At 33.6% G+C, this 27,997-nt stretch overlaps 1 protein-coding gene across 1 annotated transcript; it reads right to left on the minus strand.

The window, feature by feature from the left end:
* Positions 1-4,011: 4,011 nt before the first annotated feature.
* On the minus strand, positions 4,012-27,973 carry Drep4 (DNA fragmentation factor-related protein 4). The gene is made up of 4 exons (XM_081995715.1): positions 27,532-27,973; positions 25,095-25,319; positions 24,816-25,032; positions 4,012-13,214 (listed from the first exon to the last, which is right to left on the minus strand). The coding sequence occupies exons 2-4, from the start codon at positions 25,317-25,319 to the stop codon at positions 12,637-12,639; spliced, it is 1,020 nt and encodes a 339-aa protein (XP_081851841.1). The 5' UTR covers positions 27,532-27,973; the 3' UTR covers positions 4,012-12,636.
* Between the last annotated feature and the right edge of the window lie 24 nt (positions 27,974-27,997).

The raw sequence follows: 27,997 nt of genomic DNA on the forward strand, positions 1-27,997 counted from the left end.
AAAGGCCCTAATCTCATTGTAGAGATTCCTCATATACTTATTCGATTCAGAGCTGAAATGGTGGGAGTTGTTTCAGATATCCGTAAAGACTTTTTGCAATGATGACAGAAAGTTTTTGGGGATTGATAATGAAGGTCGAGAAATTGTTTTCAATCACAAGTTTGGCGTAAATAGTAGTCCATTTTTGTTGGGAGCTACTATTAAATATGATTTGGAGGTAGCTAAGAAAACATCTGAGTTAATTTCAAAATTGGCTCAAAGTTTTTATGTGGACAACTGCATCACTAGTGTTAAGGACCAACAATTAAGCTGGATTTATAGATAGATACAACACAAGCACAAGCATAGCAAATAAACTTAAAACGTAAGACATACACAAGTCAATTTATAGATGCACAAGCACAGCACAAAAGTGCAATCATAACACAAGAGTTGGCCAAGTTTCAACTTTTGTGTTGTGCTTATGTATTTGTGTCTAACCAATCAAAATGAGTTATTTGTATGGTAAAAACGAATCCTTTTTGTTATAACATAAATTATTAATTAATGTACTTCACAGACCACAGACCGCCCTTTGTTGACTTATGATTTTTGATTTGTGAAGGTATTTTAATTTAATCTTCCACCACCATTCTCCACTCCACTCGATTCTACTTAACTCCAACCACTTCATTTATCTTATTTTGCTTTGTGCCGAAGAAATCTATAAATTGTTCAATAGCGTACTTGATTACTGCCTTTCAAAAAGCTTTAATGCCGTCAATCTGTCTTATGGCACTGGGTAAAGAACGATATGCAGTTACAGCACGATAACATGGGCCTCTCTCAAAAAAAGCAGAACCATGCCAGGGGACCGATAACTCGCCCCTGCCCCTAGTTGAAATGGACATTCCCTCAGAATAACGATCGCTGTTACGAAGAAATTGCCGCGGATTCCTCCTAACAAGCAGAACCAGCTGTACGAAATACATTGAAGGCACAGTGAGTAGCTCGAGCCGCCGAAAGTACTCTTTGCAGGGTACCAAGGGGTGTAACCCCAGAATTCCCCTAATTAGTCGTTTCTGAGACACAAAGATTCTAGTAGCATACGGCGATGAGTCCATGAGATAATATACTCGTAAGCAGTGCAACTACACACTATCCCTAATACGACGCATGGCCGTACATACTTTGTTTAATTTCGGGCAGAGTTCCCCTATATGTCGGTCCCACCTAAGACATATGGGTCCAGGTGAATCTCAAGAAACTTCACGGACTGTGCACTCGGGACAGAGTCCCCCCATGAAACCAGGCCAGCGGAGACTGAAAATTCTCTCTCTTGGAAAACAGCATAAGACCGGTCTTGCCAGAGTTCAACCGCAGGGACGATGCCCTACACCAAGCAGACATCTCAGCAGCCCCCCGAGAGCACGCAACCGACAACTCCGACATGGACTTATGCGCCAGAAGCAGTGTAGTGTCGTCCGCGTACTGACAGACCAGACCATCACTGCAATCCCGGAAAAGATCATTCACATAATGAATAACAGAGGACTCAAAATTGATCTCTGAGGGACACCCTGAGTAATTTTTACTGTATCCGAGTGATCTGTTTTATTTCCAGAAGATATGCACACTAACTGTGTTCGATCATGCAAATAAGAGCGCAATAGTGAGGAACAGGCACACCTAACACCATACCTCCACAGTTTTTTTCATAAGAAGAGCATGGTCCAGAGTGTCGAACGCTCTTGATAAATCAATGTACTGGAATGTACTTTTCCAGCAATCAGTGTCAACTTTTTCATAAATAAAATTAAGAGCATGGAAAATTGCCAGTTCTGTAGACAATTTTATGTTTGTTGATAAAGTTTAGTAGTCGATTATACAGGGTTTTTCAATGAAAAGTAGCCACCCTGAATATCTTCCAAAATAATTTCTCTGTTAAAAAATACTTAGACACGTCAACAAAGATTGCAAGGGGGACATCTTTTTACGTAGGATTTGAATTTCTGCCATCAGCCTCTTTGCCGCCATAGCCACCCCCAGTAAGTTTGCACTATTTTATTTGTACATTTGCTTTGAATTGAAACCAAAAAAAAATAAAAAATACGTTTTTTGTTTATTTTTTGTTAACTGCAGAAATAATAGCAAATAGCGGTTATAGTTTAATTAATGGCTCAAAATAACCTCCGTTAACTTCCATACAATAATACAAGCGACTTTGGAAGAGTTTGCGAACATTTGTGAGGACTTGCGGTGTCAGTTGTCGGCATTCATGTATTATTCTCTGCCTAAGGTCTGCAATATTGGCCGTGTTGCATAGACTTTAGATTTTAAATGCCCCCATAGAAAAAAGTCCAACGGAGTGAGGTCGGGTGATCTCGCAGGCCATTCCATGGGACCACGTCTACCAATCCATCTTCCAGGAAATCGATTGTTCAGATATTCTCGAACGGGAAGTGAATAGTGTGGAGATGCATCGTCTTGTTGGAAAATTAGTTGATTTTCAAATCATTTTCTAGTAGCTCTGTTATGGTCGGATCAACAGTGGTGTCAAGAAGCTCAAGATAAGTAGCGCCAAATTACTGTCAATAAAAAACGGACCAACGATGCCCAAACATTAAGTTTTTCTGGATATTGGGTATGGGTTTCCCTAAACCAATGTGGATTCGTGTCTGACCAATACCTACAGTTATGCCTGTTCACTTCTCCATTCAAAAAAAACATACACTCATCACTGAAGCAAATATTGTACAACAAGTTCACGTTGTTTGTCAGATTAGTAGACATAATTTCACAAAATTGTAGTCTTCTATCATAGTCATCTTCGTTTAATTACTGAACCAATTTTACCTTGTATGTCTCCATACACTGCTTGTCGAAACACCCGATGCATGGGGAATTTGATTTAAAGACTGATTATTATCCATTGCAACGTGTCCCAAAACAGCAACTTCAATTGGTTCATTAATAATTTGTCTTTCAGGTTGATGTTTTTTGTTTGTCACTGAACCAGTTTCCATGAATTTTTGCATCAACTTTAAGACCAATTAATTTATCTGGATGGATTGTATTGAAAGCGCGCGCGGCAGTCGTGTAAACCATATTGACAATGTTTCTTCAAAACGAACTTACAAGTTGACCGACTGAGGCAAAAACATGGAATGGAAAACAGGTATTCGGTAGTGTTATCAGCAGTTTGACCAAAATAACAAAAAAATGTTTTTATTTTTTTGGTCTCAATTCAAAGCAAATGTACAAATAAAATAGTGCAATTAATTCCTTATGAAATACCTTTTCCAACGATGTGCCACACAGGGTATGGTGCCCTTTGAAAACTTAATGGGGGTGGCTATGGCGGCAAAGGGGCTGATGGCAGAAATTCAAATCCTACGTAAAAAGATGTCCCCCTTGCAGTCTTTGTTGACGTGTCTTAGCATTTTTTGACAGATAAATTATTTTGGAAGATATTCAGGGTGGCTACTTTTTATTGAAAAACCCTGTATATCGCTTTTTCAAATATTTTAGATATCGAAGATAAGAGAGATATTGGTCGGTAATTTTTAAGATCTTGCTTATCGCCTTTTTTGTATACTGGATTCACGTTGATTTCTTAAGTTTACTCGGGAATACTCCGGTAGCAAAAACTTCATTGATTATGTGTGAAACAGGTTCACTAATCAATGCTAATATGCTGCAATCTATATGCTTCAAAATAATTATAGGGATCTCATCTTGTTCAGATGAGAATTTGTTGAGGAGGGACATAATAAGACTGGAGATTTCATTGCAATCTACTGGAGATAAGTATATAGAATTGTTGTTATGAAAGTGGTTATTAAGTTTCACTTATCTCATATAAATAAAAGTAATTTCCAGAATTTCATTTCTTTGCAGACATCTACAGACGCAATTTTTCAAACTTGTCACATTTTATTGAACTTATCATTGTGTCACTTTGCTGTAATTACTTACCTTCAAGTCAGACCCTGTATTAGGATATTATATATCCAAAATTAATACAAAATATGACTTTTAAATTCTTTATTGTCAGTCGAAATACATATAAGTATCTTACGTCTACACTCGTATAGCGTAGATAACTACAGACGTAGAATTGATATGAATTTTTCTTATCTTGTAAACAGCATCAACGAGAGTATGATTATAAACATTTGTATATAAATTATTATAAAATATTCTACTACGTTGTGATAAATGCATGCGTATGTATGTCATATAAAATAGTTTAGGAACAATAATACTTTTATTATATTACATATAGGAAGTTAAAGAGATAGTTAGTTAAACAAGTTATTCTTTACAATAAACATGATTAAGTCATTTTTACGTCTAATTCAACACAGTTTACAATATATTTTCACATTTAAGCGGTTTCTAACAGTGTTATCAAATTGAAAAGTTAAGCTAAACTATGCAATTACAGTTCAGCCTAAACGGATGTCCTGCTGTAATTTACTTAATGCATAACTCCATTTAGTATATATTAATATTACATAATATAATGAACTCTACCTCTATATAAGCACTGTTATGTAAAGTGTATTTTTTGAAACAGTTTGTAATATAATAAGCTTCCGTTTTGTCACAGGGTGACCTAGAGCGTCAAATTGAACAAGGCCTACACACTTGACACTACTAAATACTAAAACCACTCAACAGGTGACAGTACAAAAATACCTTTTTAAAATTAGAAAATCGTTTTGTAAATGTATAATATTTTTAATACAAAAATAAAGTAAATACTTTGTAGGTAGACAAAATAATACACCCTTTTCCTTTCGTAGATCGTGACGTTTTGTATAATGAAGTGAATTTGTAAAGATGATGAAACAGGGAAGTATATGTCGTTCTTGTTATCTGACATTTGAAAAGGATCTAATCACAGCACTTTTTTTAATTACAAAAATACTTAAAAAGTATATTTACTCAACTACACGTACAACTAATTAAAATGTAGCTAATGTGTCCTTTAATTGAATGATGCTTGCAACTAACTAAAGGGGATGTTTTTCGTTCAACTACACACACCGGTGCTTCGCTCGATTTTGATCATCTTTTTTTATGAATTGTAGCTTGATTCTTCATGAATACATCTGTCTTATTACGATTTTTAAATGGTTTGTCTTTATGTCATATACAGGGACGAAAAGGAAGTAAGGAATTTTCCGTGCTCTTCGAGACACCCTGTGGAGAGAACAACTGAAAATTGAAAACAGTTTATAACATCAAATTGTGGCCCGTTATTTTCTGAACATTTCCCTTTTTTATTCCCTCTGATATCTCAATTATTAAAGAAAATACAGGGTTTCGAAGAAAATGTGGATATTGATCTTATTTTTCCACGCCTGTTTCAGAGGTAATCTATTGCCATGGTTTCCTAATCAAATTTGCTATATGTCATTGGTTCTGGTCAAGCGAAAGTCAAGAACATTCATAATTTTGATTCTTAAAAATCCAACATGAGTGGACATGGCTTCTACTGATGTGGCGAAGGCTGTAGCGTTGATTGAAATTGGTACAAAAATGATCAGTGGGCCAATGTTTTGTTCACAGATGAGAGTCGATTTTGTGTTAATTCCATCGACAGCAGGGAAAGGTTATATCGCCGCTGAGGAGAACAAGATGAACAATTTAATTTTACTCCCACTGTCTTCTATGGTGGAGGCTCAGTGATGGTCTGAGGTGGAATATGCTTAACAAAGTTGGTGGTTGTTAATGGAGCTTTAAATGCAGATGTATACATTCGCGATGTTCTGCAAGAGCATGTCGTACCATTCGCCCCCCATATCGGAGAAAACTTTTTGTTAATGCACGACAATGTCCGCCCTCACAAAGCTCGTTGTGCCTCCGACTTTTTGAATGTCGCCGGAATAAGAACAGTGGCGTGGCCGGCATGTTCTCCAAACATTAATCCGATTGAACATGTCTGGGACATGTTAGGTAGACAATTAAGGTCCATAACTCCTGCAGTTCAAAATCCCGAACGTAGCTGCTGCTCTGGTTGAGATTTGGGACAATCTGCCTCAAGACATGATCGATAATGTGCAGGACACACGCGTTACTAAAACAATTTTGAAAATGTTTTTGCTCTACAGGTTCTTATATTCTTGGTGTTTTGAATCTTTACCTTCATACATATTATTCGTTAATTTATTGTTGTTGTGATTCTGTTGACCAGTTGACCTTTAAACACCCTCCTGTTTATTATAAAGCACAAATTGGACCAGTCCTAAGCCTGGATAAAGTGTGAAGGAAGCATTAAAAATTACATTTAACCAAATGCAAAGAAAGGGACTATTTAATTATTACCCCTGTATACTTTTAAGCATTCTTTACACAATAATAGATAGGTAAAAGTGTGACGTGACCAATATTTAACTTAAAGTAAAAAGTTCTCAGAGAAACGACATGAATTTCATATCCAATTCGAGTGTCGGTTGGTGAAATTAAGATAAATATTCACCTTTTCTTCGAAACCCTGTATTTTTTCTAATAATTGAGATATCAGAGCGAATAAAAAAAGAAAAAGTTCAGAAATGAACGGGTCACAATTTGATGTTATAAAGTGATGTCAATCCACAGGGTGCCTCAAAAACACCGAAAATTCCTTACTTCCTTTACATCTCTGTATGACATAAAGACAAACTATTTAAAAATGATAATAAGACAGATGTTTTCATGAAAAATCAAGCTGTTTAAGGTGAACTAAGTGTAAATTTTGACCGTTCTCCTAATTTTGCCGGTGTATGTATATTAACGCTTATTGAACGTTGATTAATTTAACTCATGTTTTGACTTTGGCGTATACTTAAAACTTAACAACACCAAAGTCACAGTCAAAACGTGAATTACTTTAAGCAAAGATACATACAAACGGGGGTAATAAAGCTTTATTGCTTAGTGATGTAGTCTATTTTAGTTACGGAAAATATGTTTGGATTAGTGGATATTTTCCGGCTATTATGTGCCTTTTAAGCTATTTTATAATCACATTACTGACAAGCATTTATGTACTTAACATACATTATTTAAGTATGCTTACTGTTCTATAATAACGTATAGACAACTACTTATGCTTAACCACTAGCCGTTTTATTATATTTTTTTAGTTGATTAAGTACATACTATATACAGGCTGAGTCAGGGTTGTCGACCATTCAATTTGCTTGAAATTTAGTCGTAAAATTCTTTTTTACGGAAATACAATGTGTTAAAGTTGTTAAAACTAAACGTAGCAGCCCGCTTATTTGCATTAGTTTCTTTGGAGTTACTCATCATCGTTAACATGTTATCAATTGAGAATAAAGCAAAGAGAAACGGAAATTGGCAGGTGTACACTGGTAAATTGATATTTTAGTACAAAGAGATAAAAAAAGGCCAAAACAGAGATAATTATCGGTAATTTTAAAGCTCTCGTGGTATTACCCCTGATAATTCATGACTGACATGACCACTCATTAACCCTGTCTGATGTTCTCTTATGGAGAACTAACAAACTGTCATCATCAGTTGATTTTCGTTATTGAACAATTCGTTTTTATGCTGCATTTTGCGACTAAAATAATTAACTATGCGGATTTGTCAATAAAAGTCTAACTAAATCATTTTCCTGAAAAATGCTTTCTAAGGTATGCAGTCCTGCATATTTCAATTTAAAAAATCGGTTTTCTTATTAGCCACATTCATAAGAACAAAGTGATTGGCAATCGAAAAATCAGATTTTCAATTCGAAATGACGTTTAAGTAATGCTGTTTCAATCCCTAATCGATTTATTTGTGTATATCGATGTGTTCTTATAAATGCGGCCAGTGCCTTAAAATGGAATTCTCAAGAGAAGTGTTGATAGAATGTGACAGAAGAAACTGACAATGGCGGTTTTCTATCACATCATCATCATATTGTCTTCATTTTTCTGTCTTATTTTCTATACGTCACTGGATCATCAAAAATGACAGTTTCTTTTAATTTCCTTGTTCAATTTGAAAAAGAAAGTATCTCATAAAATTCTGATTTGCAACTTCGTTTACGAAATAATTGAGATTACGTTCAAAGAACTAAAACCAACCTAACCCAACTTAAAAATTGTCTCGAAAACGGTCAAAATTGACTTAAATTTCTTTGTAACCAGTTTTCAGATAAATTGAAAGACTTTGGTCTTGAAAATTGACTTGAGAAGATTAAAAACTGTCTTTGCAGTCAGTCGTCAAGTAAAATGAAAGACTTTAGTAATGAAAATTGACTTGTAGACATAAAAAACTACTTTTTCTAGAATTTTTTACTACAAATTTACACTTTTTAAACCTTGAAAATTGACGCATACCAAAAAGCAACTCTGAATCAAAGAAAAGTGACATCAGAAGCTTAAAATTTGCATTTCAAGTAAGTTTTCATAATTTGACAACAAATTTTAATATTTTAGTCTTGAAAATAGTCTTAATACAGGATATTGACTTTAGATTCATGAAAATTAACTTGAAGACTTTTTTTTTTCTAGTTTTTTTTTTTACTTTGCTCTTTATTTTCTTAGAACTCTGGACTATTTTTAGTGATTTAAAACTGCTTTCAGCTGGGAAAATCGAGTTTCAAGACTATTCTCATCAAGTTTTGACAAAGTAGACTTAAAAAACATTTTTTACATTCTCCATAGGCTTAAAATGTCATTTCAAGCTTTGTCAGTATTAAATTTACTTCTAGACACGTCAGTGCAAAAATTCGAGCATTTCTTAAAAATCTAGAAAGTTTTTAGTGCTTTAAGGCTGTGTTCAGCAAAAATGAAAAGAAAAATCTAGTTTCACGACTATCTTAACAAAGTTTTTGACTTATCAGGCCTGAAAGCCAGTTTGTACACAGTCCATAGTCTTGAAAATGTCACTTCAAGCTTCTTCACTATTTAATTGACTTCTACTGTTTTTGATGCTTTAAGACCGAAAAATCGAGTTTAAGACTATTTATATAATAGTAAACGTCAAGTTTCAGACTCTTCAGTAATGAAGGTAAACATTTTGGCACTAAATGCTACATTATTAGCTTTAAAAACTAATTTAAAAAAATAAATTAGTCCAAAAAATGAATTTGGACTGTTTCCAGTGTTTAATATTCTAGACTTATATATTCTAGTCCAGAAAAATTGAGTTGTATACCAATTAAAGTCTTGCAAATAAACTTTTAGACTCCCTTGTCTTAGTAAAGTAATTTCTAGCATTAAAAGTCAACTTTTAGACTATTTTTAGTAGTAAAAAATGAGTTTTATGCGCAACAATTTTTTTCTTGATTTCCGGACTGTTTTTAGTACTTGAAATCCAATTTCAAACACTCGACAATGGATTGCTTTCTGAAAAAACAAATTATAAGATTATTCCTGGTAAATAACAAGTTTTTAGCTATCAAGTACAAATTTGAACTCTCACAAGTCTGGAATGTTCAGTTTTACACTATACTCTACTACTGTACTAAATTAGTGTAAAAACCCTGTTGCTTTGACTATTTTCAGTGTCAAAAATTTACTTGTAAACCTCCCAGATGACCAGATTTGAATCCTCTCTCTTTTATCTCAGAAACAGAATTTTAAACCAAAATTTTACAAGATCATTTTTTTCTAAATTGTACAAGAAAATTAAAAAAAAATTAATTTTTAAATAATATCCAGTGAGCGAGGAAAATAGAGCGGAAAAATGAAGACCATTTCTCTGTATCAAACAATTTTGACAAACGTTATTCACATCACATAACGAGTATTTATTTCATAAGTACTTGTTCCAAATTTAAACAAAATTGCTCCAACAGTCTGACAATTATAGCACAGAAACTTGGAGGACTGTATCTTCCTTAGGAAGCGTTTTTCAGGGAAATGATATAATGCATGTCCACTTATTTTTGATAGACTATCGAATGGTGAATTATTGACACTTAAAACTGGACCACCCTGAATAAAGATGATGAACATCACACTTTAAACTGTAATGTAAAACTTACTATACTTGAAAGTAAGTAATTTCACGAAAATTATGATATTTACAAGTAAATATATGAACAACTTTGTAGATTTGAGTCGTTATGGTTCGGCTTTTGTGCCTGTTGCAAATGAATATCTCCAAGAGATTTTGGTGATTGAAATCAATTTTTTGTGGCTATTGTTTCAATTTATAACACAAGTGGCTGTGATGAGAAATACCAGTTGTGCATTATTATTTTCATTAAACGAAGTTACTTAAATTTAGTGATTCGTATCTAACAAAGCCTTAGATTTTACTTTTCTGCACGCATGGGTTCTTAAATTTATTTTCATCTTATCCCAGAAGGCGGGTACGAACACGTTGCAAATTAAATAGCTTCAAATTTACTACGTTTATCTCGAGCGATTTTGATCCGCTTATTCAATCGGGTAAACTAGTAGAAAAAACGCGACAAAAATGGAACGGATCGCCCAGTGGTTCCTGTACATTAACAGGATTAAAACACCAGATCCGATTTTGAAAATTGCATGTTTTGGAGGATTAAACGGTTTGGATTCAGATTTCACAAATGACAGTGACAAGACAAGATTGAAGCAATTTTACTTAGCCCGCATTTGTTTTCACGCTCCCTCCTGAGTCAAGCGTACAGAGCGAATTTGACGTCACGATGACGTAATTTGACAAATCCGTAATATGACAAACTGTCATTGTGACGTCAGATTCGCTTAGTTTGCTCCATGAAACGTAAAAACCAATGCGGCCTTAATAACAAATGCATTTAACTTCAAAAGAAAAAAGCAAGACTCGCAAATAATAAAACAAAAAGAATTCGGTTAGGTTAGGTTTGATATGCAGATGACACCCTAATACTAGCTCGTTCGGAAGAAAAACTCAAAGAAGACAAAAATTGTGGAAACAGACCGTAACTATGTTACAGATCGATGGTTTTGAAGTGATGAATTAAAGCTGTGACAAAGAATAACTTAAATAGCAATTTAACAAGAAGAGACAGTTGAAAATAGAAAGCAAATTAGAAAGAGATGGGACTTTTCCTACCAAAGTTAAAGAGACAATCGACTGATATCGGCTTTGATCGTTGAATATCAGGAGTTTCATTGACTGCTCATTCAGGTTGTTGAAGAACGTTGCCATATCTCAGACAACATCAAATATATGTTTTAAAACATCAGTTTAAAGTTAATAAAGTTAATAAGGATTGAATGAGAGTGCTGAAATCACTTGATAAAAATGGATAAGCACGCATTTATCAAATGAAGAACAAAGACGGAGAAGTAAAATACGAAAGTGACGAGATAGTAAATATAATCGAAGAACATTATAAAGACCTATATTCATCAATTGCACCGGAACCAGAGAACGCTAATACTCAATGTAAGGTCATGAACGTCGGCTCAGAAGAAATTCCTGACCTAAACTCCACCAAAATTGAGGAAGCCCTAAGCCAACTAAAAAATGGTCGAGCTCCTGGTGAATATAAAATCACTAGTGAAATGATAAAACTGGGAGTAACAACCACAATGGAATCCATGAAAATCTTAATGAACAAATGTCTTCACATCGGTAATATTCCAAGAACATGGCAAAATGCCCAAGTCACCTTGTTACACAAAAAGGGAGACAAATTAAATCTCAGCAACTTTCGCCCAATAAGCTTATTGCCCATTACCAAGATCCTTACAAACAGGCTTACGCGCAAACTAGATGAATATCAGTCGAGTGATCAAGCTGGTTTTCGCAAGGGACATAGCACCGTAGAGCATCTTCAAACGCTGCGGACTCTTCTAGAAAAGTGTAACGAGTACAATACGCCGCTCCATCTCGCTTTTATAGATTTTAACAAGGCTTTTGATTCTGTTGAGCTTTGGGCAATAATCCGAGGGCTGAATAATGCTCGAATAGACCCAAGGTACACTAATCTACTTAAAAACATATACAAAGAGGCGACCATCACAGTTAAAGTGCAAGAAGATGTAACAACCAATCGAATACCAATTAACAGAGGCATCCGACAAGGAGACACAATATCCCCTAAGTTATTTACCCTTGCATTGGAGGACGTATTCGGAAGACTAAATTGGGACAAAAATCGCATGCGCGTGGATGGTACATATCTAAACAATTTATGCTTCGCCGACGACATAGTTTTAATCAGCAGTACGAAGGAAGAACTTGTTGGCGGACTTAAAGAGAGAGTCGGGATAAATTGGTTTAAACATGAACATCGATAAAACCAAACTGTTGACTGCAGATTGAAAAAATCAATGGTAAACGACCAAGAGAAAGGACTCCGACGCGCTGGGTGGATCAAAAACCAAAGAAATCATTGGCCAATGTATGCAGGAAGCTTCTCTTGCTGCTCAAGACAGAGAAGGATGGAGAACTAGGATCCGAGCAATTGAAACATGATATCACCCTACTTTCTCGAAAGGACAAGAGAAGGATTCAAATTTGTTTTCTCTTTTCAGTCTGTCCTGTTTTGATTTTTAGGGATGGTCGAAGCTGACTGGCGTATATACAAATACGAGATAAACGTAGTCACTGAAGTGAAAGTCAACAGGTCTTGCAGTAGTATATCCTTTTTCAGTATGCCATCAAAAACGTATACAAGTACGATAGCAAAGCAATAAAGAAAATAAACACAACAGTTTGCGAACCTCAGGTTATTACATAAGGTCCTGCTTTCTTACCGTCATGAGTACTCTTATCGTGACACACAATATGTACAAGTTTTAAGTTATTCGTAGTAAACAAATCGTTATAGATCGCCTTCATATCTAAAGAAACTCCATTCTTAGCAATCACCCGATCAATTTCCATTAAAGCCTGACGAATGCTCGGTATAACACTACGAGATCGCTCAATCTGATGATCGAGGTTCCACGTTTGGAAAATGATCCTCGCCTCTCTGCTGCTGTACGGATTAATGGAATGTTTAGGAACGTATAGACACTCGTCCTTATCCCAACGGCCATTGCAATAAAACAGGCCCAGACGGTCGCAAAGAGGCTTTAAGTTCGAGTCTCCAGAAGCGGCGTTCCTGTCGAACAAATGTCCATGGTATTTATTTAGTTTTAACTTAGCTTGCAGTTCAGTTAAAAGTGCGTTTAGTTTGTCTGCAGGCAGATGGATTTCGTGGATCAGGTCTTCTTTGGTTTTGTAGTAATATGTTCGGATTCGGTCCTGCGCCCTGCGGAACATATATTCTTCCTTTGACTTTGCTCTGGTGTCAAGGCCTGGTGAAATAAAAAGAGCTCTGCCGAAATGATACCAATGGCATATGAATGGGTGGTTTTATTAGCGATCGTGGCAGCCTTTGTTCCGTTTAGGAGGTCGAAATTGAGGAAGTGTTAGACAGTACAATGATACTTACAAATACAACACCAAACACCACATTATAAAAAGATTAGTATGGGTAAAATGTAATTTAAAAATGTGAGAATACTGAATTTTAATAAAGGAAAAAAGTTGACATGATCTTATGCAGGGTGTTTAACAGACAAAGTTTCACATATAAACAAGTGAAATTATCTAAGAATTATTAATAAAACATCAACGAAAACAGAACAAAAATAATAAAAGTACAAAAAGCTGATGTTGCAAACTTGTTTTTATTGGCGCAAGTAAATCCATGAATGTGTAAACTCTCCCTAAGTTATAAAATAGTATACATGGTGTCCCTAGAATATGTGGAAAAGCCACCTCAAATTCCTGAGGCTTAAATATGATGATCAGGAAAATCAAAAGTACAATTTGGTTTTAGTTTTTCGGATTTTTTTTTATAATTAGCGTATTGCTTCCAAATTCGAATATGGGAGATTTTGTCTTCTTCTTCTTCAAGTGCCTCTCAGAACATTGGTGATCAGTTGCATCATCTTCACTTTGTCCACAGCCGACCTAAAGAGTGTTGTGACTCCATATCATTGGCGAAGATTCTTGAGCCAAGCTGTTCTTCGGCGACCAGGACCACGCTTTCCTTCTACTTTTCCTTGAATAATATTGTGGAGCAATTCATATTTCGGATTTCTCATTACTTGGGCAAAGTACTCCAGCTTAGCTTTGTTACTCATACGCTGTAGAACCGCTTCATTCGTCACTCTGTCCATCCACGATATCCACGAATCACGAAGTCCACATTTCGAAAGGCTCTCGCACATTGCTTTAGTGAGGGTCCATGCTTCCATCCCATAGAACAATATGCTAAAGACATAGCAATGTAATAGACGCATTCTTAAGGGAATTCTTAGAGCTCTGTTGGTAAGCACTTTTTGCATGTTCTTAAAGGATGTTCGTGCCTCTTCTGATATCTGTTACGTTGTCGGCTATATTATTGTTTTTGCCGACAGAACGGGGGAGAGCACACAACTTTGTCGGACTCCTCTCATAATAGGCACTTCTTCAGATGTCTGACCGTTAATTCTAATGCCAGCTGCCTGATTCCAATACAAGTTGGCCATTATCCTAATGTCCCGTCCGTCCAGTATAGCTATTAACTTGTCGTGTTGAACAGTGTCTAATGCCTTCTAGTAGTCTACGGAGATTTTGAATAGTGAATAAATAAAAACTAATTGTTAGAGGAAATGACGAGGCTTTGGCGACCGAGTGATAGCCGGCATAAGTAAAGTTTTTGCTTGACACAGTGAATAGCTTTTTTCTACTCAGGGAATCAAGACAGAAATCACCGGAAAAGGGTTGGAATATTAATTCCAGAACAACTATTAGCGTCAGTAATTAACTTTGGCCATACATAACATAACATCATCCAAGTATACGCCGCTACCTCAGATGCATTAGATGATGAAGTGGAAGATAACGCACAGAGAGAAGCTATTTGGGAACAATACATTAGCAACCTTTTTGCAGATGATAGACCACTGAATATAATCTGGAGGACAACTTGTTTGGGGCGTCAATTACAATAGTAGAGATTACTAGAGCAATCAAAAGCTCGATAAGAAAACGGTTAGACCAGATTTAATGTCTGTTAAATTGCTTAAGTTACTAGACAACGAAAGTATTAAGAGGCTACAAAGGCTTTTCAACCAAATTTACAACACAGGAACATTCCCAACCGACTGGCTTACTTACATCTCTTTTCATCCCGCTCCCATAAAAGTACAACGCAACAAGATGAGAAACTGAAAGTGTTTCTGAAAATGCGAAAGCGCTGTTAGATCCTTACAATTCGGATTTAGAAGAAGTCTCCGTACGAGAGAAGCACTGGTCGCAACTCAATTGTTGGTTGAGAACTGTTACGATTAGAGACAGCATAAACTCGTTCAAATTCTGAGACGACTGGATGTATTGAAAACTTGTACTGGAAGCAATCAGCTGCAGTTAGATTTGATAACGAAGTTAAAAAGGCATAGAAAATCCTTAGAGGTGTAAGACAGGGATGTGTCCTCTCCCTACTTCTGTTTAACATTAAAATTAATCAAAGTAAATGACATATGGATCAACAATATAAGCTACGCAGATGACACAGGTGTGATAGCAGACAATATGAATGACCTCCAAAGGCTCCTGGACATAGTTGGAATGCACGGTCAACTTATGAGAATTATCATCAACGTAAAAAAGACACATTTACTAGTCCATCCATCCAATGACGCTACAGCCCAAATGAAGCCTTGGCCTCCTCTATTTTCTTCCTCCAGTCATCCCTGTCCTCCGCCGCCTTTCTCCAGTTTGGAGTTCCAAGTATCGATCGAGCGTCCCCCTGGATTTTGTCTGCCCATCTCGCCCCTGGTCTTCCAACCGGTCTTTTTTTACCTTCCAGTTTTTGGTTGAAAATCCTCTTGACTACTTTCCAATACTTTCCATCCTCTGCAAATGCTCAGCCTATTTAAGTCTTTGTAATCTTATTGTTGTTGCTAGGTCTGCTTCTGCGAAGAGCTGGTAGATCTCGTGGTTGTATCTAATTCTCCACTGTTCGTTTTCTTGGACCGGTCCATAAATTCGTTCATCATCCACAGGAAAACAAGTTTCAGTTTTGTTTTCCTGTGGACATTCACTGATTTGATTATGGCCAAAATGTGGTAGTATACTTTATTGGCATTACTGATTCTTCGTTGGATTTCCTTCATCTCCCGTTTGCTGGATATGTTACAGCCTAGGTAGGTTTCCTAGTAATCACCAGATAATTGAAGGAGTTTCAGAACGCAAAACTTTGATACATGATACTGATACGTGAACACATAAAGCGAGTAAAAAAGTTTATTCATCTGGGGACTTGGTTAAATGAAAACTGGTCTTCAGACGTAGAAATTCCAAATAGAAAAAGCGGAAAGCTCATTCATGAGATTTACAAACGTCTTTTGGTCTAAATCTCAGAATAAGATTCACAAAATGTTAATATGGTCTGTACTGTTGTATGGAATGGAACGCTGGACATTGAAGGTTAACACAATAAAGAGGCTGGCAGCGTGGACAGCAAGAAAAACCAATTTTGAGGACTATACTCAAATTGCTGGGCTCGATAAAACACAGGACACAGCCAACCAGGGGCATGTTTTACGCAACAAAAGGTACCATTTGCTCCAACTACTAATAGAGGGAAGAAATAAAATGTCATGGCTTCGAAATATCAAACACTGCACAGGAATAGAAACCACAAGAGAGTTAATTCATACCACCAGAGATAGGAAAAAATGATCAGAAGTGATGGTACAAATTTATTAATAGCAGATAGCAACAGAAGAAGAAGAATAACTATTTTGGGACAAATCTAAGTAGGTACCTCAAAAACCACTGCTCAAATCAACTCTTACTTGGTATACCTTTTAAGAGTTAAATTCAGAGGGTCTCAAAAACGTTACGGCGTTTTAAATATGTGTAAGATACCACAAATAGCACCCTCTAAATCTTACAATAAAAATTTAAACAGTTTCTAATTATTCACCCTACAAAATCTCCCCCAGTTATTATTAATTATTTACGAAAACGTAAAACTAAATTGTACTTTTGGCAGTCTGTATCTCAGACATCATCCACTTTTGGACTAAGGTAAGTTGTGTTAGATTGATGTCATATTTAAGCCTCAAGAATTTGTGGTAGCATTTTTTTGCACATTTTAGGGTGTATGTGAATTAATAAGTTAGAAGTGACATAAATATTAAACAGTAGATGTTGCCATACTGCTGAGTTTCACTGTTTGCATTTTAATAACTAAAGTTTGTTATTCAATTTCTTCAGTCACAACATAAATAACGTTCTGAAAAGCTACAACCGTTTACAGTGTTGACACTATATTAGAGATTTAGTGACTGATTTCTGCTATACAGGTAACGAAAATAAATTAAATAATATTAATAATAACTTAACGATAAAGACAGAGAGTTCCTAACGAAGATGGCGCTAAAGTCCATAATAGTCTTTTATTGGTGGGTTTTCATTAATTTTTTTATTTTTTGATATATATATTGGGGATAAAACAGTGGCACTTTATAAACTCATAAAAAAACCAACCTAATACAAAACATGATTATTAACAATAATTAGTTTTTTTGAAAGGAAACAACAAAAAAAAAGAAGGTCTTTAGGCAAAAAACTCCGGACTGAATTATTTTACATAAAATATTATTACAAACATTTTTACATTTTTAGCTCTTCTTAAAGTTAGCACGAGCTCATAGAAGTCGAAAAACTTAAGATAGACACCCTAAAGTACCCTCAAACAACTTGTCAAACTTTTTTCCAGGTAAAAAGGGAATATTGACGAAAATGGCTAGATAGCAAAAAGTTTCGAAATTAGTTTTGCTTCAAAAGTTTACTTATTTACTTTCTTTTGACCTACTCACAGGTTAAATAGAATTGTTATTTATTCTGTGGTTAACTCCCAGTACATCAAATTATCAGTGGAGAAAAGACTACGAAAACAGTAATCTTATAGTAATTTCTGTGGTTTTTAATGTTTTTTTTATGCAACCATTTAAGAGATAAGAATAATGCTACTGGTTAAAAATACAAAAAACTAATTTTAGTTTTGTCACGTTTCGCGCGTATACTGATACTTACGTACAGGGTGATTGATTGAATTTTGACCACCCCCTTAACTTCGATAATTTTGATTTTAGCAAAAAACGTTAAATACAAAACTAGTAGATATTTAGGTCTAATTTACCTTTAGATAAACAGTTATTATACAGGGTGTCCCAAATTGCAGTAACTAAATTAACCCTTAATCACATAGTCGAGGCAACAGTATTAAAGAAACAGATGCTGCTGCAGAAACAGTTGAATATCGATACAGACATTTTACATCAACTAAGTCTAGAATTTGACGTAGAATTGAAATATCGGATAAAAAGTTGATCATTGTATTTAAAAAAAAAAACATAAGTTTAGTTCGTTACTCAAATTTGGGACACCCTGTATAATAACTGTTTATCTAAGAATAAAGTAGATCTAAATATCTACTAGTTTTGTATTTAACGTTTTTTGCTAAAATCAAAATTATGGAAGTTAAGGGGGTGGTCAAAATTCAATCAATCACCCTGTACATCGACTAAGAGGCTGTAATACCTCCTATCTAAAACTTTGAGTAAAAATGAAGTTTCGATATATTTGCAAATCATCGTATGCCACAAAAAAATTTCAAGTCTACAATATGTCTACAAATCTGTTAATTATAATTACAATACTTTCTCTAAAAATCGTGAACTGAACTCCATAAGTGTTAGGTTTTTATTGGCAAAAAACTTTTGTCTTTATAGATTCAGAAAAATCTAGCTCTTTCGTTAAGTTGATAAAACAATTATTAAAAAAAAAAATAAATAAATACACCAGACAGTATGACAGTAACATGGCTCTCCTGAGAAATAATCGACACATTAGTCAAGAATTATTGTAGGCTCCTTGTCGATATGCTATTACTGGTTATCATAATATTCCACTCTGATAAATATTAGATTAAAAATGTTTTGGTTAGTTGCTCTGTTGTATCTACTTCCCAGTGATAAACGAAAAATGATTCAATAAATGTTGATACAAGTTAATGAATCATAAATAAATAATACAGCATAAAGGGTTAGAGTACGTATTTGGCATCTTGATCTGTACATTTCTTAATTAATGTGTAAATTCTAATTTGCACAAAAAATATTATATGTATACAAGTAAAATGTAGTTTTTTCCAATATTTGACCATAATTCGCCAGTTTTTGATAAATTATTTTGCCAGTCAGTTTTGAAAAAGTGAAGAATAACAGAATTTCTTCATTATTTATATGGATACCAATTGACTAGTATCAATCTTAAAAAAAAATGCATAAATTAACATAGAAGGGTTTTCCTTTCTAAACGATTTGACTGATACAAATATTCATTTCGATATGCCCTAGTGTCACCCCCGCCTAAGCCACTCTATATCTTTTACAGTTTAGGATCTCCCAATCATGAACAGCAAATTTGAATAACCCTGTATTTGAAACGATATCACTTTTTTGAGACCCTGTGTATACAACCTCAAATAAAAAAATCTTATTCCTCAATATCTTTTACGTAAAAAAGGTATAATAAATCTCTTGTTGACTACTTGTTTTGTTACCTTAATTAAACTCTCAATTTATTACTTACACTTAATAGTATTGACAATACATTAAGCGAATCGTATACTTTTTAGATAAAAACCGTTGAAGATTAATGATTTTGGATATAAAGCTAAGTAGAGAGTGTATCGAAAAAGTTATATCGTATTAGGTCCCTGAAATCAAGTTTTTTTAGAGACGTGGTTGAGCAAGAATTACGAAAATATTCAAATTTGTAGTAGCAGCAAGTATAATGTTGAGGAACTTCTTTGATGGCATTTTTTTAGAAGTTTATTCACAATATTACCACTGATGGCTATGATGACTAATATACGGAGTGGGAAACTCAAACATGACCCATATAAGTCTCTAACATATTTTTCTATTTTCATAAATAGAAAAGTTATAAAACTTGTTTATTGGACTTTTATTTGGATATAAGATAGATGTGAGATTTTAAGAGACCGAATACATTGACAACAACTGTTATTTAACTGTCACTGTTGATTAATGCCAAATGGCACCAACGTATTTTAAAGCTACTTCATCGTACTTCAAAAATTAGTTAAAACTTTTTACCTTAAAAGTTACCCATTTTTGAGACAAATATTGCAGATGCAGACAACGTTTAAATCTCGTTTTTGTGTTGAAACATTGAACAATTTTCTTATATTTGTAAGTTTTACTTTGTCTGATTTACTAGGTGGGTCAAGCTGGTGATATGGGAATTTCATTTATCTTTAGAAGTGAAATCGGTTAAATGGGGAAAGTTTTATGACAAGTTTCATATCCGGTTTCAAAATTTAATTATTTTTTTCCAATTTCGGAAAAATCATAGAAATGTGCATTTTTTAAGATTGTCCTATAAATAGTTTCTAGATTAAACCAGATTTAATTTTGAAGTTCAGGCATTACACAATTTTGACCTAATTTAACTTTTCTTGTGTCTCTTCAAATAAACAAGATTCTCGTTTTCGATAAATTATTAATTAATTAAGAAATTTCCTATTTTATACTTTTGTAAAACTTTGATGACCAACCAATAAAGTACCTAAAGAAGATTTGCAAAAAGCGGTACTTTAAATCAGCATGTAACTACAATGGCAAATTCAATTTTGTCAGTTTTCTTTTGACGAAAATGAATCACATTAATAATGATTATTGTGACTAACTTAATTATTGATTTTGAAAGTCACATTTGAATAACATCTTTAGACATGTTCAATTTATGCAACTTATATTTTTTTTATGATGGAACTTAGTTAAATATGTAAAACATTGAACTGAGAGTAACAGCAGTATGGCAACATACAAAATATCAGTGCTGCAAAAGTTAGCTCTATACAGGGTGAGTCGGTTTGTACCCATTAGAAAGCACAGCCTATTTTAAACAAAAATTTCTTATAAATTTATGTTGGTTATCGCTTCCTTTTGAGATCCGGGTATCAAAGTTTTGAGTTTCCAACAGAGCTTCTACAGTTTTAAAGGCAGTTTAACCAAATTTTGACCATAAGTTATGTTTAATAGTTTAATGAGCTGCTAATTTTTTCATGGTGTTAAAATACCAATAAAAAAACACAAATTGTATGTGTATAAGTGGAAATTAGGAGAGGATGTTGTAGCAATGACAGTCTGTCTGTCTGACTGTCTTTTGACTGCTTATTTATAAACATTTTCTCATTTAATTTGGAAATTTTTAATTTTTTTTTTGTCCCTTGCATTTTTATTCTATATGGTAGGCGAGGAACACACACAGCCTTCCCCACAATAAACTTTATTAAGCCTCTAATTAAAGAGGGTACACTCTACATATTTCAGGTGTATAAACACCCATCCTCAAAGGTGTTTTTCTATACAGGAGAGACAGCAAGACCCAAAATACTTAAATTAACAGAAATTGTACATTGTAACTTAATTAGCGGTTGAAAAAAAAACATATCCTGGAGAAAAAAATGAACAAATTACATCACTTAATAATAAAAATTTTCTATTTAAGTAAAAGGGCCAGGACGACCCTTTAAATTTTACCTTTTTATTAAAAATCATAATTCACGTGGAATTGTGAAAGGTGAGAACCAAAATCTTTTGGGGAACGTTTTTTTCAAATTTTACGTGAATTATGATTTTTAATAAAAGTGTACAATTCAAAGGGTCGTCCTAACCCTTTTTGTTAAATAAAAAAATTCTAGTAGTAAGTGATGTAATTTGTTCATTTTTTATAGAAAGACATTCTTTCCACCTTAAAGTCAGTTTATATCAGCAAGGCTCTGGCATTTCACAGAAAGGTAAGTTTGTCATATAAAAATATGTCGCCACACGCTGTTATTTCGTGATACTGTGCGTTAAAGTTTTTATGAAAATATTAAAAAAAATTAATACTTTGATACCCTGTATTACAAAATTACAGCGTCAAATGCCAGAGTGACACAACCTGACGTTCTCCTAGTGTTGGTGAGATAATCCTGATGCTATTTAAAAGAAAAAGTCTACACTTCCAGAAAACACTTGCATTCATAATAAAAATGCATGGAGAAAAAATGTTTCCAAATTAAACACTGGTCACAAATAATCAGTCAATAAAGTGTCAAAAAAAAGTTTATCCTGTCCCTCTTTGGCCTCTTTAGAATTTTCGACTCATTTAATAGCGTTTTCGATTAGCATGTTTAGTGCAAAATCAGTGTATTGCCACAGTTTCAATGACATTTGATAGAGCAGGATACAGATACATTAGTTTCGCACTAAACTTGCCAATGGAATACGCTATTAGACTACCGAAATCGACAGCTCATTAATGACATAGTCAAAATTTCATTAAATCATATCAAAAATTGCGAGTTGTGTTGAATAATTGAAGAAAAATTAAACACTTTGACACCCTGTATCCCATATTAATGTTATTATTAATTTTTCGAAAAACATAAATTATATGAAAGTTGATTATGATCATATGGCCTACAACATAAAAATACTTTTGGTTATACAGGGTTGTTGTTTAAGCGAGGGCGGGGTAAAAGTGTTTTCTGTTTTTTTTAAATAAAACATCCTGTATATTTATTTTTCGCATTTTTAGACAACAAATCAGAAAAATCCAATTAGCGCCCAAACAATAAAAAATAAGTCTAACGATATCTTAATAAAAGTTGAAGAAAATTGACAGGAGAATAAGATAAAATGCTTAAATACAAGGTGTTTAAAAAAAATTGATTAAACACACTTGAAACTTAAGAATTCTGTACATGATGATGTGTAGCATGATGTAATTAGGCAATTATTAGCAATAGCAAAGATTTATATGTATTTTGTTCCTAAATTGAATATTTTGTTAAATAAGATGGCAATGCTGCCATTTTAAACTAAAAACTGATTCAGATGCAAAATTTTACAAGGAATCCAAATATTCAAAAATATATAGGGTATTTCATTAAAAAAAAGAAGAACTTTACCGCCATGCCCTTAGCCAACACACTCTGTAAGCTGAAAGTATTTTTTTTTTCGAAAAATTAAAAAATAACAACAACATAGAACCTTTTTACACTATTGTGCCGCTCTGTATGTTTTATAAGAAATTTTTATCTTAAAATAAGTTGCTCTATCAAATAATGCTGGAGTCCTGTAAGTAAAAACTGACTCACTCTGTATACAGAGGGTGCCTCAAATTCGTGTGTAAACATTAGGATTTTGAAAGATATAAAGAGTTGGAAGCAAAGTTGCGCAATTTAGAATCAATCTTGGGCCGTTTTAGCATTAAAAAAATTCCATTTACTTCTGGAGATATCCGAAATTTCGAAAAAATGTTATTATTTTCTTGTGCGTTTATTTGACGAGGGGTAGACCGCCGATAATTTTTTGTACACCAAAATGCCTTTTTGCATAAATACCTTGAAAATACCTCACAATGCTTCATTATTGCTCAAAACGCCTCATAGTAATAAATAATGCCTTAAAACTGCCTAAAAGGAAAACGTGACCGTTAAAATGTGGTTTAAACTTTAAAAACTTGGTAAATTAAATTTAGACTATTTTAGACAGTTTGAATGTATACCTTAAAATATCGCAAAATTTCCTTTATTTAGGCTTTATTTCGCTGAAAATCCCAATCAAAATATCGCAAAACATATTGAAATATAGAGTCAATGCCTCAAAATTCTATAAAATGCCTTATAATATCATCAACTTTACTTTTTTAAATGCTACCCTGTATTTTTAAAGCAGACTGATGATTGAAATTGCTTTGTTTCCTGATCTAAATGACGTGCAACACTTCATTAATCTCTTAAATTTTAAATTTGCTGAATTACTGTTATTAAATTTTATACATTTCTTTGCAAAATATGTAAATATTTCTTTTCTATTAATACAAAACTAGTAGCAATTACAGCATACCGAAACACATATTTTAAATTGAAATTCTGTGTAAATTTCAAGTTTAATGAATATAGTTTCCATGAAAACTTCAACATATGTAAGAATGAAATGCCATATAGAAGAAAACTGTGTATAATCGATACTCAAAGTTATTGTTAAAAAAATAAATCGGAAACATCGGTTTTTCTGCTTCAATCTCCGAAAATAATTAATAACAAATTGGCACTTTTTTGGATTAAGCAACCCTTATATTGAACAAAAAATTAAAAAGTAGAGTATCACCTATTTTACTCATTATTACTTTTCAAATTCTACAGCATACAAAGTAATGTATTAAATTTAACAACATGCGTTTCGTGTAGGAGCAATCATCGTCACTAATTAATAATTATTCAGCAAATTCTAACAAAAAAATTCAAAAGATTAAGTGTTCCACGTCATTTAAATCAGAAAACAGAGCATTTTCAAAATCCGCTTTAAGACAGCGTCTCATTTAACTAAAGTTCATGATGGCTGGCCAAAACTGAAACATCGTATTTCAAATGTGACTATGTCATGTTTTAGAGAGGAAAAATTTGCATTAACAAAGTGTAAATAAATTTTAACTATCTCATTAAATGAGCTCAAAATAAAATAAAAACCTGTTTTCGAGATTCCCATACTTACACACAAATTTGTGGCACCCTGTATAGAAAATGGTGAACATTTAAGATAATCAAAGTAAGTAAAATGGTGTTATGTGAAACATGCAAATCAAGACAATGGGAAGGGTATCAAGAAAAATCATGAAATTCAAAGTTCATTAAAAATGTGAATATAAAAACATTAATAATTATTATGTATTATTAAGAACTTACCAAAATAAGCAATTAATGTTAGGTTCAAGTAATTAATACAAAGGTTGAAATTTTAGATGATCAAAAATACAAATAATTGACAACTCACCCTCAAACCATTCGGGATGGTCCGCTCGATTGCTCAGTTTCGTCTTCTCGTCATCAATTCCCTTTAAAACTTCAGCCAACTTGAACACTTTACTTTTCATTTTCTCAGTGAAAAACTCCTGTACCTTTTGTCCAGCATTTAAATATTCTTCATTCACTTCCCTTATTGTTTTGTACAAAATTTCTGCATCAGTCTCTGCCTGTTCACCAGCTCTGAACTAAAATTGAAATAATTCATTGAGTGTTTACAATTTAATGGAAACTCTTTAAAGTGTCATACCCAAATCAAGAGGGTTTGAGGTGGAAGAGTTTGAAAATATTCATCATTTTCTATTCGAGTTCCGTCAGGAGTTTGGAAATTAATTTCTTCTGGTGTGTACGGTAATTTGAATTTTTCAATAGTTTTTGTTTTTAAGTCGTCAAAGCTTTTTACAGCAATGCCTACTCTAGTTTTGCGCTCAGCATCTGTCACCTTATAACCTCTTGTGGTGGTAGTCATAGTCATCTAAAAGAAAAAATTTAAAAATATTAAGTAAAGGCACATACAGTAAAGATTTGTTGCATAAAATAAAAAAAAGTTTAAGAAAATATTAACATGCATAGTACATTTCTTTTTACTATACAGCAGATAAAATAAAAGTTTTTTTAAATAAAACCCCACATTTTTAAATACATATATTTTTGTTATCTTAACTGTAATCTGAACTTTGTCTTTGACATATCAATTGAGTAAGTAAGTAGGTAAGCAAATGATGTAGGAAAATAAAACATTTGTGTTTTTTAATAAATTAACTTAAATCATTTTAAGGGGTAAACCCTTGGGTAAAATTTTGTGCCATAATTTCACATGCACATTTTAAAACATAATTTTAAATTACGGATTCATGTAAGTATACAAAACGGATAAAGATACGTACGTTTCCAAAAGAATTGTGCAGAAAAAGGTAAAAAATGGGGGTGGTCAAAAATTGGGCTCAAAAAATCAGTTTTAAAAAGGGTCTGAAAGTCTAGTTTTTCAAATGGAACACCCCCCATTTTTATAATTTTATACTTTAACTTATTACATTGATTGAATCATCCTGTCAAAATAACCGAGTTATTGACGGTTAAAGTGATAGCCGTCAAATTCAGTTAGCATAACCACATGTTATGTGAGCATAGATAACGAAAAATATGGCCGCTTGTTTGCTCCGTTCCGAGCGCCACAGGGCTCCAAATTTTTACTGAATGTTTTCCTCAACTGTTACCACTCTAACTTTTGAGGGATTTAAATAAAATGGGGCAAGTACGGCTAACAGAAAACCCATTTGGACTGTGGCAGTGTTTCAGGCTAATTTGACCCTTACAAAAATTGTCATTTGCGAAAACAATTTCTCTAAAAAGTTCCAACCATTTTATGTTCTGGTAGGCCTCGTGGTAGACCTTGTAGGTCACATGACGTTTTTTTTCCTAATTTTCCAGGGTCAAATTAGCCCTTAACCAGCCAAAAACTGTTTCTGGTGCACCCTGTCACTAAACCCTAAATAACACTTATATTTGCAACAGTTTGTATAAACATTTATATGTCAATGGATAGCCAATAAAATGAGCTTTCCATTGATGTTGGTTGGTTAGTGGTTACGGTTTCAAAATTTAATTTAATAAAGACTAATTTAGTACCCAGTAATGCCTACTAATTTCCCAGCAATGCTCATTAATTCTCTGACAATGCCCACAATTCCCTATTAATTCTTAGTCATGCTGCCAAATACCATTTGCCCTAATTTTTACATAAATGTACTTAAAGCATGTAATCCAAATTTATTCTATTTTAGTATGTCACTTAAAAGTGACATAAACAAAACTTAATCTTTGACATGTCAAAGTGACAAATCCTGCATATTTGGTTTGTCCTAAGCTACTTAATATTAGTTATAAACTTAGTTTAGTTAAGATTACAAAGCACAATAAAAATTTAAATAAATCACAGACTATTAAAATCACTACATATATAAAATTGACTAATTTACTAAGTTAAAGTGTTAAAACATAAAAAAGCCATCATAAAAAAGAAATGGAGTTCTATTTAAAAAAGTCATAATTGAATAATGAATTAGTCAAAATATGTCATATAAGAAAATTAGAAAAAGCCTTGTAGCATGTAACACAAGTTTATTTGCATAAATTTGTTTTGTCATCCCTGTACAACCTTTCTACCAAATATGATATGAGTATTCTACCTTTAGAAACAATAATATAATATTTCTACCTTTAGTAAAAACTAATATTTTTATGATAAAATTTAAATATTAGAAAAACTATTAGGATTAGGTATACCTATGACATATTTAACAAAAAAGTTGTAGAATGTTATGGAGAATTCAAAAATGTTTAAAAAAACAGAAGGTTCTCTTTAAGAAAACTATTATTTTATTTTATCTGCCATGCTGTTTCAACCACCCTGTACATGCAAAAGTGATTTTAAATTATGCATGTCAGTATTCTCTAAAACAAATGAGATAATGAACACTACTCTTATACATACAGCATTTATAATGTTCATGTAACTAAAACCACCCTGCAAAAACCTGATATAATAACAAAAAACTACAAAAATATTGCAGTTTATGCAAGTGCAGAATAAACTATAAAATACTAAACCTAAAAACACTTGTAAAGCACTAGCATTATTCTTAATAAAATAAAGTATTGAAGTACAATATGGTTCTCTCACTTACCTTGTGTTGTGGCAGTCAGCTCGAGACTGGCTTCTGAAAGCTTGAGAGCCGAATTTAAAGGGTAACCCGGACCAGGAATGTATTAGGGCCAATGCCAATGCCAGACTAAATTTTCCTTTCTCCCAGGTCTGGAGAGCGAGGAAATGCAAGGGAAAACGCGCGCATCCGCATTAGGGGGGTGAGTAAAAAATCTATATTGTCACGAATAACATAAATTGCACTATGTTCCGTTACCTAGTCGGGCCCCGCTCTCCCCTAGTGCACTGTCTGAATCAGCAAGACCGGCAAATTGGGGTCACGATGTGGGTATTTAATCATCGTCTCAAGCCATCGACGATTACCGAACTCTGGGGTCATCCCCAGAGGGAGGTCACGAGCGACAGTCCGAACTTTCTAGTGCCCGGACGGCTCGTTACACTTGGACGGCTTGGCGACACTTCAGAAGGGCTTACGCACCTACCACTAG

The sequence above is a fragment of the Ips typographus genome, linkage group LG1 (assembly GCF_016097725.1).
Source record: "Ips typographus isolate SLU linkage group LG1, UJ_Ityp_2.0, whole genome shotgun sequence".
In the NCBI taxonomy this organism is placed as follows: domain Eukaryota; kingdom Metazoa; phylum Arthropoda; class Insecta; order Coleoptera; family Curculionidae; genus Ips; species Ips typographus.